The sequence below is a fragment of the Ptychodera flava genome, chromosome 15 (assembly GCF_041260155.1).
Source record: "Ptychodera flava strain L36383 chromosome 15, AS_Pfla_20210202, whole genome shotgun sequence".
In the NCBI taxonomy this organism is placed as follows: domain Eukaryota; kingdom Metazoa; phylum Hemichordata; class Enteropneusta; family Ptychoderidae; genus Ptychodera; species Ptychodera flava.
This window is the reverse complement of record NC_091942.1, coordinates 39738316-39754328: the sequence shown is the minus strand read 5'-3', so window position 1 is coordinate 39754328 and position 16013 is coordinate 39738316. Positions and strand designations below refer to the sequence as shown.

General features: G+C 38.4%; 1 protein-coding gene across 2 annotated transcripts in view; it reads right to left on the bottom strand.

Annotated features, from left to right (window-relative positions):
* LOC139152169 (neurogenic locus notch homolog protein 1-like) overlaps nt 1-11929 on the bottom strand; it is an 86335-nt gene extending 74406 nt beyond the window's left edge. The window contains exons 1-6 of one of the 2 annotated variants that reach the window (XM_070725290.1): nt 11646-11929; nt 7547-7675; nt 6907-7260; nt 4961-5074; nt 4648-4761; nt 3578-3691 (exon numbers count right to left, since the gene is read on the bottom strand). In XM_070725290.1, the coding sequence (XP_070581391.1) occupies nt 3578-3691; nt 4648-4761; nt 4961-5074; nt 6907-7260; nt 7547-7675; nt 11646-11709 (889 nt within the window). In that variant the 5' untranslated portion in view covers nt 11710-11929. Of the gene's footprint in view, nt 1-3577; nt 3692-4647; nt 4762-4960; nt 5075-6906; nt 7261-7546; nt 7676-9988; nt 10389-11645 lie in introns of those variants that run through there. The other variant, XM_070725289.1, reaches the window with a different exon arrangement.
* Between the last annotated feature and the right edge of the window lie 4084 nt (nt 11930-16013).

Below are 16013 nucleotides of genomic sequence, written 5' to 3'. Positions count from 1 at the left end.
GGACAGAAGGGACCGAATCTAGAAGTCTTGCAATCACAGGGACTAAAGATACTGCCATTAATTGCAGTGTGCTTCTGGTTGATTGATGTATGAAAATACAACAAATATTAAGGAAAAATTCCTTAATTTTCACTTTTTACTACATTCAGAAAGCTTTGCAGTTTGAAATTATTGAAGTGATCATAGTAGGGCAGGTCATTTATTCGTTAGTGAGGTTGTACTTATTGACCGAGTGTTTTGCTCATTTGTTTGTAAGTTTTTCCATCAACTCCGTTCAAACAAACCTGTATGCATATTGTGAACATCTTCAGCACATACTGAAGTCAAACTGTGTGTATTGTCTCAGTGTTCAATTTGACCATTTCAACACTCTTCTTGAATAAAATTTTGCTTACTTGAGTATGTAAATCATCTGATCAATTTGATTTGAATAATCCTGAATCCTGAATCCAAAACAGGAATATTTCAACCCATTCCTAAGGCATGTTTAAAAGTTTGCAATTTTTGCCCACTTTTGTCACTAATTTGAGTTCATTTATCAAACTTTGATTTGAACTGACATGCATCTGAATGCCACTGAGAACATCCCTATCAACTTTTTAAAGTCACAAGAATAAAACTTTTTTGATGAAGAAATTTTCGCCAATTTTAAAATTTATTTTGCTCATATGCATGATAGTCTTCTTATTAACTTCATAGGTCACACATTTGTCAGACAAATTTCAAAGCCCTGGGCCAGTAGCTATTTAGTTTGCAATTTTTGACCACTTTTCGCATTCACATTGCTCATTTTGCATTATCAGTCATTCTAGTATTTTCAGTTTGAATAAAATTTTATCTAAAACAAATAGTTTAAAATTGTTTACCATTTCAGGATAATATTTGCTACTTATTTGCATATTATTAATCATGTGATCAACTTGATTTAATAGAAATAGAAATCAAAAAAGAAAGCTTTCAACAAAATTCCCAAGTCCTAGGGCAAGCAGTTTCTCAGATTTTTGACCAATATTTACATTCATTTCACTCATTTGCATGTTAAAGGGCCTATGACATGCTTATAACAACCAAACGTAAAATCACTCTTTGGGTCTTGAAGTTAGCTTACATCACTGTCTTGCATTGCGTATCGCCCCCCCTTGTCCACATAAAACGCAAGTAAAAGTTACGGGTGGGCGGTACCCCTAGCCCAACTCGTTCGACTTTTTTCGGCTTTTCGAAGTTGAGACTTATCTTTATACGGGCAAACAGTTTTTCACACCTTTGCAATCTCATGTCCGTAAGGATGTGTATGTGTGGCAAGGGCTTCCTTTGCTCAGAACGTACACCCAGCGCGCAACGCACGAGAGAACATTGTAAGCCACGGTTTAGTTTGCTATAGTGACATGGCCTTTTCAGGAGCTCGAGATCACCAATGGTCACATGTCGCGTACGGACGATCGCCTCGCCGATCGAGTATAAATTAAAATGACTTGTCAGGCTATGTGATTAGGTGTACTATGTTTTCATGCCAAATATGGGAAATAAACATTACAAGAAGGATGACAGTCGATGTCACATTCTCATTCATCGGGAAACATTTGTGCGGCAGGAAGCTTCCAATCTCTACACAGTCGTGAACGTTGAAGACGGCGATTCAAAATGGCGACCCGACAATGCAGCGACAAGCTTTTTTTGTTTTTCTTCATCAAAACATGTACAAAATAGGCCCAACACATCACTTTTTGCAGGATTCAATTGCTCTGAAAATGCACAGGAACAATGAGTCGATTGCACCATTTGTCTCATGCTCCAAGGAAATGATAGTTCTGTCAAAGGTCGACGTCCAACACAGCTACACTCACAGTGATAGTTTTCGGATAGGTAGTGAATTTCGCCCAAAGCCGTTTCATAAATGACGAGCACTACGAATTCTTATTACCATACCTTTTGAATTTTTTTTGGATCATCCTCAAACTGTTAACATGACGGACGTGGTATTTAGGGGGTCAAGTTGCAAAAATTTTGACTCCGTGTTGGGTGCGGATTAATCGTACTGCTATCGCAGTAATCGGACGTCGTATTTGGAAAGTGATTAGGGGCTAAATTTTGATAATTTGAAACTTCAAAACCCCAATTTTCATTTCCTATGTGTTTAAAAGAACGAATGTAAATATTTCGTGATAATTAGTTACGTTTAATAGACGACATAACGACATTTTGACATGTTTGGCGCTTACCTACCGGATATATGGGCTGTCTCTGTGTGTTGCTTTCAGCACCTTTTATCGTATGGTCTGCCTAACTTCGCCAAATTTGTATAGCCCGAAATAGCTTCTACTAAACAAACTATCCAAAACGGGACAGCAGTATTACTTCACTTAATATGAGGTCACTCAACTTGTAAAAAGCTATCATTACGGAGCGAGTTAAGTGAGTCGGACGAACAGCATGTGATTGAATGTCCGAAAACTGAGGTCGTCTGAAAACTGTCACACTGAGTGTACTGTTCTGCAGCTACAACATGCAATGCATTGAATCGGAACACTCAGGAGCGGGATTGCTCCACTTTTTATAAAATAAATTCAACCGTGAAAAGTTCAAACTGGGACTGATACTGTCTTATTTTATAAAAGAAATGAAACGTCGCCTCATCGTACTTTCAAATCTGTCCCAAGCATTCTACTCGCGCTTCGTTCTTCAGAGTCAGAATCTGACTCTGATTTGGAACTACATTGTACTCGTCCCAGATGCCTGGGGTTGCCTCTACGCCTTCAAGCTAATTCCCCTCAAAATTACTTTCTGAATTCTGGTCAACAATGTCCTCGCTGGAAGCAACTTGATAAGTTCCTGCAGCTGGACCGCCGGTGTGGCTTCCTTGCCAGTGTTTGCCAGTACTGGGCGTCTGTGAGCACTGTTTATATAGCTGACTTTGTTTGTGGTCTAATTTATGCAAGGACCGCTAAGTACACTTTCGTGACAATAGCGTGGTACAAATGACGTCAATTGTACCTGTTGGTCAATATGCAAATACCGCTGCCTGGCTCAGGTGCGAAGAGGCCCCCTGATCACCAGGCATGAAAAAGGAGTCAAATTTCGCCCTTCGCGCACATCTTTCCGAACTGACACTATATGCAATCCATAGACAGGTCCCCTAGCTGAGTTTTTGAAGGGAAAAAATAAAAACTTTGGAAATCATGTCATAGGCCCTTTAACTAACTTGGCTTGAACAAACTTAAATCTGCAATCCACTAAGATATTCTGCAAAATTTCAAGGGTCTAGGTTTTGTAGTTTTGGCAGTCAAGATTTTTCATCATTTTTGCATTTATTAAGTCATTTGCATATTTTGGGGCACGTGACACTAAGATTCAGAAAATTCCATCCATTTCTCAAAATATATCTGCACGCCAAATTTCACACTGATAAGGGTCACCATTTTAAAAAACTGTGAGGACAGACAGAATGACAAACATCCATATATACATGTTCATTCATACACACATGGTATACATACAGACTGACAGATAGCCAGCCACCTACACAATAGCTTCTGTAACCATGGCGACTGAAAACTAAAAAGCATAAATGCATACTTACTTATTGAACATCTTGGTCCCAAATATCCAGGTAGGCATATACATAGGTATGAATTCACTCCATCGAGACACGTAGCTCCATTTTCACAGGGGTTACTTGCACATTCATCAATGTCTGAAAATAGTTTAAATTTCAATTAAAGCCCCATAGCTGTGAATGTTTAATAAGCCAATCTCAATATATCCTCAGTTTTCAAAGAGTGTTTTTCAATAAAACCCACTGAAGACTAAAAAGTGTATAACTGTCATGAATGTCGAAAGTGGTATGTAAATTCAAATATTTTAACATAATTTTAGATTTCCCCCCATTTTCAAAACCTAATTATTTTACAGAGAAAAATTAAGAGATTACAAGAAGAAACTGTCTGTTGGCCATAGTGTCTTTGGCATTCAAGTAAATGGCATCATGCTTGTTTCTTTTATGATAATGATGTGTATGTGCAGGAAATACTGCATTTTTTTTTACGTTTCCATGGGACGCCATTTTATGAGTGCAGCACCCATTTATTATCTAACCAGTTGAAATGCATAGGCATGGTCCAAATCAGCGAGCAGTGATACTTCCCATAAACGTCCTTCAGTTAGCATATTTACACAAACCAACTTTTGTTTGAAAATAAAATCATGAAAATAATGCATAAAATTCATAGGCACGTCAGCAATTTTGGCTCTGACGTTTCACTAGACTCATTGTCATTTTACACAACATACTACATTCAATTTGGGAGCTATTTCATTCACCAGGGTTCTGCGAAGCATCTTGTCTTTGACACAAAATTAATGCCATGAATGTGCATGACCATAATGTGACACTATGACTAGATTGAGTTACTCTATAATGAGTAGGTTATGTCCTCGTTTAACATCGAGAGAAGACTATTCAATTTCATTTTTTACTTTTTCCAAATATGATAAACAGAGATCGGATTTCAATTTTCAGTGGATTGAAAATTTATTGACAACAAAGACTTGGAAAATTGTAATTAGGTAGTACACGACACAAATACATGTAAGTGTACCACACCAGAAAGGTTATCCTTTTAGGAATTTCAGTTTTCACTGAATACTTACCTATTTCACAGTGTGTTCCAGCATAACCTGATGGGCATTGACAGATGTAACCATTAACAAGGTCAACACAAGATCCACCATTAAGACAAGGAACACTGGAACATTCATTGATATCTGCAATTCAATAACATTTTGAAACTGTTACACATTCCCGATCGGGAGATTTCTGTCATTTTAGAGAAAAACTGCCATAGAATAGCTATATTTAATACATGTAATATTTCTAGGAAGTGTCCTAATCGGGAAAGAATCCCCCTTTGGAATAGTGTGCCTTGCTGTTGCCTGTGTAGTTGTGGTGAAGAACATAGCTTACCGATCTCACAGTGTTGGCCAGTCCATCCTGAAGCACAATCACATGTATAGCTGAGTACACCATCATTGCATGTTGCACCGTTCAAACAAGGGGTAGACGCACAGTCATCTCCGTCTGCAATTTTTGAAGAAGAAAAAAGATCGTACGCGTATGTTCTTATTTGAACCCCCACCCGGAGTGGGGTAGAGTAACCGTGTGTGAACTGCTACCAAAATACTGGATCAGATACATGACCTTTCAACTGTTGTATCTGCACGTTTGCTCGTGATTCATTCCTCCACAATACTACACTGAGGCTGTGTTCACATACATCTCTGAGGGGGAGAGAATCTGGGAATGTGTGTGAACACCATTCAACAAAAACAACATCTCTTCTTCATTTTCGATATTATCATTGTTATTGTTGTTGTCGTTGTTGTTGTCAATCGTCGTCATCATCAACATCATTTTTATTGTCTTTTGGGGCACTAGAAGCAGTTAATTTTCAATTTTAATTAGCCTAGGGCCTAGCCTACATGTCAAGCTAAAATATGTAAGCTTAGACCCTGTATGTAAAACAAGAATCAACAGTTGCATAACAAGGGAAATATAGGCCTTCTGATAAAAAGATGACATTTAGAAATGAATAAATACATCATTCGGAAAACCTACTCAGACTATGCCCTCCCGGGTATGCCCTACTCCTTGTGTGGTTGTTTTATATGATGATGAAGCAAAGCATCACCGAGAGCTTAGCTACTGGAAAACAAGACAGTACGCACACGGAAAGTGGGTGGGCATACCCCCTACAACAGACATGTCCATTCGTAATTCCCAGTCTCTTGGTTTGTGAGCTGGGCAAGACGGAAGAATTTTACGTCACAACTGTCATAACTATGCTATGGCAACTGCCACAGGGGGAAAAATAATCCTCTCCGTAGATCGAGCCATTGCCTTCAAAATTACACTTTACAAGAACCCATAGGCCTAAGGGAGCGTTCAGTTTTTACGGCTGGGGGGCCGGCAAAATCTTGTCGCCGGTGTTCAAAAAATATAGACCCCCCCTGCATTTTTCGTGAAAAAAAGATGACCCCCCCCCTTTGTCAGACGAAAAAATTGATGACCCCCCCCCCCCCCCCCGCTTAAAAATAACTAAAACCCATTCGTCAAATTTACCCGCATGGTTTGGATTTGAACTCCGGTACGCTGCGCACTTTATTCGTGTAGCAGAGATGCCAGTGCACAAACTTCTCAGCCACATCCATTAAACGTCTGTTAATTAGGACGACTGTAAGGCAATTTTTAACTTCATTTCAATAGACAACTCATGTCCATGGACATTGTATAAAGTGAACTTTATTGGAGTGGTTCGCCAAAGGCAGCCCTCCGGTTAAGAGGGTCATGGGCTATTACGTAAAGTCAACTTTATTCTAGTGGGCCACCGGTACCACCGGTAAAGAGGGTCGATCATGGCTATTGCATAAAGTAGACTTTACTGGACAGGGCTGCTGAAGGCGCACGGCCATTAAGATTGCCGTGGGGTATTACATAAAGTCAATTTATTGGAGTGGGCCGCCGCAGGCGGCCCGCCGGTAAAGAGGGTCGATCATGGCCATTGCATGAAGTAAACCTAATTGGAGTGGGCCGCCAAAGGCGTCTGCCCGTTAAGAGGGTCATGGGTAATACATAATGTATATTTATTGTAGTGGGCCGCCGAAGGCGGCCCGCCGGTAAAGAGGGTCGATCATGGCAATGGCATAAAGTGAACTTTATTGTTGGTATTATGTTTTTGAAAATGTGGTGACCCCCCCTTTCTTACCAGTGAAAAAGCGATGACCCCCCCTTTGCGGATTCCAAAATTTTGATGACCCCCCCCCCCTGGATTTTGCCGCCCCCCCCCGCCGTAAAAACTGAACGGTACCTTTAAACCCAAAGTTTGCATGGTTACGGTGAAAGTGTCATCTTACCGCCTGTATATTCTATACGGAATCCTTTCATTACGATATTTCTGTCTGTACTGAAAATGATCCAAGCTTCATGTCCGGGGATTTCCATTGTATCGGGTAGTCCACTAAATGTTAAATTTCCTTCCAGATATTGAATCCAACCAGAACCGGCATAATCAGCATCTCCACCACTGCCAATGTCAATGCCATCCTTTCGTAATTCAGTTACGAAATCTGTGAAGGTCAGTTTTATGGTTTCCGCACCGTGGACACGGATTAAATAATAGCAGTTAAGCCGATTATCGTAATTTCCTGGATAGTTTGGTGATGTCACAACCCCAGTTGGATCATAAAAAACACCTCCACAATTGGCTCCTGCAAAATTTAAAAATATGTTATTTTCATATTTCGATATTTTTCTCATGTATTAAAAGGCACTGTTTCTTTTACCTCCCTCTGCGTGTGGACAACATATCTTCTAAGAGTATCGATACGCTGGTTTCCACAGTTTTCACAATTTATTATGGGAGACTGTATGTACTGAACCGTGGAATGATGTCCGAAAATTATGAATTTATATGAGGCCTCTAACAACCACTTTGTATCCTATCGTTACCGACCAATATATTTAAAGGAGCCAATAAAAAAAGCTTAGGTTTACCTGAAAACAATTCACAATTTTCTCCATGGAATTGTGGGTACGGGTTACCAGGACACTCGCAAGTATAGTAATCCACTCCTCTGCCATCCACACAGTTGGCGCCGTTTTGACAAGGTGAACTCAAACACTCTGTGGAAAGCAACGAATAAACGTAAAATATTTTAGTGACTTGTTTTGAAAGAGGAAAATTGGTGAGTTGAAACGTTATGCAATGACTAATTCTATGAATTATCTAACGACAAAATCACTGAAAAGCAACGTAAAAATTTCCGTCCTGCAACAAGGACATGTAAGCTTACTAAACGCTGAATTCTTGTTCGTTTCACAAAACTAACGGAGTTGAACAACTGTCTTAATGTTTAATCTTCTTCTAAAATATCCACAGAGGTTTTTACCCTCTGTGAAAAACCTCTGGGATAGAAAATTTGAAACATTTCACAAAATTTAGCAGAGTATTCAAGTTGAGAAAAAAGCAATGAGAATACTGCGGTAAAATGTTAAATTTCCTTGAGTAAAATCCACCTACAACTGAAAGACAGTATGCGGAATACTAGGCAAAATGTTATAGAAATGTTAAATTAGGCTTCAAAAACAAAGAAATTACTCAATTACTAGCGCTCTAAAGTACCGTAACAGGCTGGAAATTTGTGTCTCCGATATATATTTCGTGTGATGGCTGGTCATGATTTTAGTACTCATTCATTGTAAGTTTTTTATTTTAAATTTTACAATAGTTTAGGTTGCTCATTGTTCAAATGCAACCAAGCTACTTGATTTAGAGCTATCAGTTGACATATTGGGAAACCCTCCATTTTATACCAGCAGTTTAGCCACGGTTTAATGACCTCATGAAAGTTGTATTTGTGGAACTTCTCGAGATGACATCATGATTTGGTATCATCCTCGCTAAAAGAAATTCCGTCCATTTCCACAGTGAGCCTCCCTTTGCCACGCCTGTTGCTTTTCTGGTGCATTTACGACACTAAATAAATCTTAATGTGCGGAAGGATGTCGACCTGGTGGAGAAGTCAGGCATTTTCTATAAAGGGAACGGTGAAGTTCGTTGTTCCACTTTCGACAAATGACATCGATCTTCCAATTTTCAGCGGGTTACTTGCACATTGGTTTTTCTGTTGTAGATGTTGGGGTTGAAGCGTTCTGAACCACATCCCGGGGATGTGGGTTGAGGTTGTTGACCGATAATGTTTTAATAACAAAAGTAATACAATTTTAATATGGATGTTGTAGTGACAGTGAAGCGTAACCTCATCCTCTCAATTGACTTGATACATTTCAATCAAGAAAAACAGTTTGACGAGGGAAACAGTACAAATAACGGCAGGAGCAGAAAAGAAGAGGGGCACAAAAAGGGTGTGGGGGTGTGGGGGCTTGAAAATTCGAGAGTACCATGAGGGAGGTCTCCAACTTTTCACTCAAAGCAAATCACTACAATAAATCGCTTTGAAATGGGCAGGAAATAATTCAGTGATAGTAATTTGCTGTCCGTGACATGTTTTCGTTGTCGCTATACCATATCACACTCGTCAAGTACTATTGAATGAAATAAAGCAACCTGGCAGCGCAAAAATGCTAAGTAGCCCTTCAAATTCTGCATATAAATACAGTGAATACTGCGGAAAGCAGCAGCATTTCACTTTCTGTTGACCTTTCAGATCTAGAATTTTGAAATCAAAATGGCGGCGATTGCGTCGACCAGACCAACACAGAACCTCTATCCAGATAGAGGCGACTGTGACAATACTGAAGATTACTAACAATTACGAGCGTATGCTAAATATATACTTCACCAATGTTTAGCAGTGGCATTGAGTATTGTGTGGTAAAACGGTTGTTGCCTTGGTTTTATAATTATCTGATGGCAAATACTTCGTGTACTATTCAATCGATTTCCCTCTCTGTTCACCAGTTTATTATGACGTCATGGCCACTAAGCGGTGAACTATGATTGAAGATAGCCTCCATACAACCATGAAAAGAAAATTATGATGTTTGGGATGGCAGGGTTTTATCGTTAGAAAGAGTCCACCTTCTATTTGATACCCTAATGCCAGCAAGAGTAATAAACATTGGTACAAGATGTAGCTGAGAGATACACCTGGTCTTGCAACACCTGAACACGTAATATGTGCGAACGTGAATGCGTATTTCACATGCACAGATGGCCCACTCGATTTTTTAAAGTATTTCGTCGCGTGTTTGAACGTCTGCAATTATTCTTAAATGAACAAAATGTCACTGTATAATATATGCCATTCCGAACCATTGCGGTATCAATGTGACACAAAAGCTAATTGTTCAATTAGAGGGTTTAACATGTAAACATTCCGTTTTCGTATCTGTAAACTAAACTAATAAAATACGAAATACGACAACAAGCCATGTACTGTCTTCATGGCTGTCATGATACATAATGTGTTTTACCTCCTATTGCTTTCACTGGTTCGTAAAAGCTTGAAATTAGTAGCGTGATCAGGAAGACTTTAGGACACATCATTTGTGATATCATTGGCCTCGTCACAATAGAGTCAATGTACGCCATCGAGGAACAATTCCGTTCAGTGATCAACTAGTATCTGTCCTATATAAAATTACAAAAACTCGCCGACATCCCTGCTACACAGTCATGGTGTACCATCCTTCCTTGTGATTGTTCGGAAACCCTCGACAACGTGGCCTTTCCTCGTTATGGTTTAGTATTTGTGCTGACGCCCGGATAGATGTCCTTAATAATACGGCTACCGGTCTTACTCAGCCAACTGAATATTCAGGCAACGCCCTGATCACAATGCGCCCAGATCAAACTAAACATGGCGCTCCCTAGCCATTACAATATATCAACCCGTAACAGGATCTATTGTGTCTGATTATTGCACAATGAAATCGAATGGCTACTCCCTTAATTGATTTGTTTCGCAATTTAATAAAACTACGTTGTATGTTGTAAAGTCACAATATTATAAGATTTTCTACTGCTTTAGCTTACAACGCACTTTTACCTAATATACACCCTACACATTGCTCGATCGTTAACCTTGCACTGAGTGTTTCGCATGACCCGTAGGCAGGCTGACGTGTATGGTTGCTTTTGTCCGAAGCAGTCTTTTCAAACACATTGAGTTACGTGTTTCAATGTGTCCTCAAAACAGCTGACCTCACTGTTGTACAAGCGTACTCACTCGAATTATGTTACCTTTTATGGAAAAATGTTATCATCGTAGCTAAAATGGAATTGAATACTAACCGACCAAAACTAAATAATTTGATATTTGTTTACTTTTTAAAATCTAAAAAAGAAGTTATTTAATAACCAACATTTGCTTCGGGTAAAAACAAAAGGACCTGATTTTTGAATACATAGGCCAAATGTCTTCATGATCACTTATAACGATGTTATTCGCGTGACCACCTCTCTTCATCCAAACTTTCACAGGTGGTTTTAAAATCATTGGAAACTTCTATTCGTGAGACTAATAAAAAAGAAACGTGCAATTATTTGTCCTGAAATATTGTCAATAAACATTTCAATCTTAACTGTGAATGTTAGAATAACGATAAATTTGTCCGACATGAAGTCGGGCAGTATTATTTTTGTAGTACAGGTGTCAAATTTAAAGATGTTATCAGACATGGCCAATGAGGAAGGACTGTTGACCCGATTGTTATTCGACCTCATCGTCTCAGAATAGGCCTATACTCCAAAAGTCTGGAAAATACAATCACAGGTATAAGGTATGTGAAACCTAGATGTGATGAGAATACAAATCTAGAATGCCCCTTTCTACCTCTACAACAACATAAAGGACACTCTAAAATACGAGGGAGTCAAATACTGGAATAGTGTAAAGGTTAGCTCACGAGTCTTAGTTCAAGCCGGGAATGCACATACCACTGATATACAAGGAAGGTCGTAAAGTTAGCAATTCTATTGTGATGACCACTCCTTTCATGGACTTTACTCGACAGGCACGGAATACATTCGATTATTGTAAATATAAATGAATAAATACGGTATCAGCAAGAAACTTTTCATACTGTGTATGTAAATTCTCCTGCCTTTGAGCATTAACAAGTTACTTACCATTCTCTCCCAGCACCGTGGCCACCATAACAACCAACCAACTTAATATCAGGACAGCACGCATCGTGGACGACAGGCTACTTACGGCACACCTAAGAGCACCAAGAATTCTACTGAGAAGTAAATTTAGAACAAATTCTCCTGGTTAATGCTTGTTCCTCAGGCTCCAAAAAGTAATCATGAGTGTTAATCCGCTGAGGTGCATAAGAAACTATGGGCGCCAACACCCAACCTCAGGTGAAGGTAACAGAAATGGAATACCGAACACTCACTCACTCGTAAGGACTGAGTCGTTTATTGTTAGGTAACTCATACATATTCATAGAAAGAGAGAGTGAGCGTTAAGAAATCTAAACTATTTGAGCTACGCCCTCTTCCATTGTTGAAAGTCCGTTTCGCACCCTATCTATAAAGCTTTGACCCTGTATTCGCCCCTTATTATTTGCTCAAAGCAAACTGCATTTGGTGGTCTTTATAGGCGTCAATGTGCGGACGAAAAGAGGAGTGTTACAGTTATGTACAGTTCACTACTGCCCCTGCTCGATATGTTCCTTTCTTTTGGACACTGTTAAAATGAACAATGGTCAGAAAATATACCTGTCAAAAGAATGCTTGCTACTATGCAAATTACCCACCTTTTTAACTGGTCGTTGCAAAACTATACTTGTGGCGGATACATTACCTGTACAAACTTCAATAACTGTAGTTCACAATGCACGATGTCTTACTGCAAGTTAAGACCATTATATAACCCACATTTCACTTGTCATTGATTGTTTACTGGCCATGGTCAGTGCTCTCTCTCTCTCTCTCTCTCTCTCTCTCTCTCTCTCTCTCTCTCTCTCTCTCTCTCTCTCTCTCTCTCTCCATGTGTAATGTAAATTACAACTCAAGGGGAAAATCGCCATATTAAAAGAACTTGCAACATCATCGATACGCTGTAAAAAGTCGCAACAATTTCAAATTTACTGGTCAAATATATTTTAACCATATTACGTCACAGAGTTCACTTTTCCTCTTTTTTGGATGAGTAGAGTTTTGAAACGGTTGAGCAAAACAATGAACGGCCAGGTCAAAGTAGCTTATGCTGACGTAGATTTTTGAAGCTCGGAGTCTTCAAGGGTTGTGGTTTGATGTATTTAATGAGAATAGTCTTCCCCTTGTGAGTTCAAACACGGCACGCAAAGGTGTTATGCAAAATGCTCTGTCAGCTGATAGATGCCTTGTATAGTGAGGCGACTATCAGCCCACTGGAGAACAGCAAAGAACAAGTACCCGGTGTAGACATCGTCTTTTCTACATCCGGTTTTTATATGTAAAAAAAAACACTTAAAAGATAATTTTATTTGTTTGAGGATGTTTCTTTACCATAGCGATTTTCTGACCATGAACTCAGACATATTTTAATTCTAACAGTAACAAGCAAAATTTAGATATTTTTAATAACTCCAGTAATTTTCGCCGTGGTATGTAAGATCCTTTCCCTGAATGATATCTTATATCTGGATGTATAACTGTGTGTCTTTCACGGTGTTGCTGTTTATTTATTTGAAATCTCCTGTTTGTTTGTTTTCGTTGTAACTGTTTTTGTATTATATTTTTATTTTCAAACGAACCTGTTATTGGGGCAACCTGTTGGTTCGAGATAAATAAATAAATAAATAGATAAATAAATAAATAAATAAATAAATAAGATTAAATAAATAAAACTCGATCCAGAGAGTGTGATCCAACAATAATGTCGACAATGCTGCGCGCCGTACACTAAAAACTGTCACTGTTTCTGGTTTAATTTGCCTGAAAGTCATTCACCTTTACTGTATTCTTTTCCGAATAAAATGCACTGGAAACTTTGAACGGTCTGAGACATCAAAACTTTTGCTGCCTATGTACTTATGTATGATACACACACCATTCGATCGACTCATCGCGAACGAAAACACGGACTGTACTAATTTCGTGTCATCATCATCTTCTGAGAGTTCTCGAGTATGTATGGCGAGGTTGTTGAAGTTAACGGTAAATGGTCTATAACGATTCACATTGACAATCCAATTCACGCTCGATTTTCAATGTCAATTAATGGTGACAGAATTAAGGGACTGGTCAGTTTCTTCGGCCTGGTGGCGTGGATTATTTTTGCGAACATAAAAAAAGGACTACCCCCCATCTTGGAAACAAACCAAAAACAGGCTGATTCCTCATTCCAACTTTCGAAAAAAGGGATGACCCCAAGAGCAATATTATATATATATATATATATATATATATATATATATATATATATATATATATATATATATATATATATATATATATATATATATATATATATATATATACAAATACAATAATTAAAAAACTGTCATCATTGACTGAAATTATATTGGTTTTCTGTCTCGATGCATTAAATTCAGTAACAGATATTATTATTTGAAGAATTTGTGTTATACAGTTATGCGCCCGAAGGTCGTGCCGAAAAAAATGTAACTAAATGATGCTACTCCATGATATGATGCTAAGCTAAAGCAACCTTCAATTTGCAAATATTCGGATATCTCTGACATATTAAAGTTAGGCCTACCTGGCATGATACATTTTACGCAATTATGATCCCTGTGTCTTAATTCAAAAACACCCCTATTGAGCATTTCAAAAACATGGTGACCCCATCACCATAGTAAAAAAAAACAGGTGACCTCCAGGGACCCACCCTACCCCCGGGCTGAAACTGACCAGTTCCCACGAAGCACAAAGAGGTCCAAATGATACAATTAGGCAATGAAAAATAGTACTTGTCGCTGACATCTAGCTGCGAAGTTAAGGACTAAAGACCAGTTAACGTTTAGAGATGCCGATAGCTTTTATGTCACACCAGGCAGTATTAAGCATCAAAGTCTTGATGGATGTAACCCCTTAAGCAGTTTTGGCATTTTTACCTATGAACCACCGCCGTTTCGAATTTCTTCGTCATCGTCTGTTTTCAAAAATGCGAAGAAATTACCGAACCCTTTTAGTAAATCTGTTCTCCTTGTCTATTGTCAATATGGACCGCATGTGTGTGATGTTCATTATTAATCTTGACAACTGTATGTCAACAGCAACAACAACAACGACCAAAATGCTAAGTAGTTTAGGATTGGACAAGCTAGTAAAACCATAGTTCATGAATAGAAAAAAGTCCTCAGATTAATGTTTACATTAACGGGGTCGTTTATTTTAGAAGGCCCAAATTTACAAGCTGTCATACATTTCTGTGTCTGTGTGAATCATAAATATTATATACAGAGATTTTTTTCATATAAAATTTGTATTGTGTTGGTCTTTCGAAAATCCGAACTTCGAATTATGCGCTTACCCCTCGAATCGTCTTCCTTAAAAGGAAGTGGTTATATGATAGTCTAAAAGAACCGGGAAAGAACACGGCGTGGCCACGACCCATTTCTTTTAAAAACCGTTCTGAACCAATCACGACATCAGCGACATTTCTTAGTGGCGGCCAAGCCTTGGCTATGGGAACCTGAACACAAAGGGTATTGTTATTGGTGAATGACTCAGTTACCGTTTAGGGTTGTCGGGATTATAAAATGCAAAATTGTATGTAGTAAACGTGCATTACGATAAGTGTGGACTATAGCTTGATATGGTTATTTATGGAAAGACAGCAATAAAACATGGGGCCCGGGGGCACCGACGTCCTTTGTAACTCCTCAGTATTTACTGTTTATTTGACATGAATGTGAAGCAGGCCTACTGAATGATGGCAAAAAGTCACATTGTTTGGATATACATGAAAGTTATTTGAACTGGTCGGTTACTGCTCCAGCATAACACATACTAAATGTGATTGTCAGGAGCTAGAATATGTAAATTCAAGTACTGGTTGGTTGGAATATACATAATTTATCTATTTATGGTCTTATTTTAGTTGTGAAAACATTTGTCATTTCAAAATTACTGTATAGAGCATGTGTGCTTTCAGTGCTCATTTCATTTATTTATTCAGTAAATGATGTGATTTTTCCATTCTTCGGGAAACACAAGAAACTTCTGGTAAAAATAATCAACGGTAATTGATGATTATCAAGGAGGTTTAAAATGCCAGACATATAAACTATGATAGCAGTCTCCAGAATTACTTGGGTTCAATGTTTTTGAGATGGAACAATCATTTCTATTTGAAAATTTTTCTTTTTAACATTATCTATTTAAAAACGGATGAGATCTTGTATTTTACTGTAATTACAACTCTGACGTTTTTCAAAGTTTGCCTAAGTTTTATACAGACGTGCATTCTGTCTGGAAAAATGTATCTGCACTGATATATCCACGCTTTCTTTGGAATGATAAAGATATTCGCATCGACGC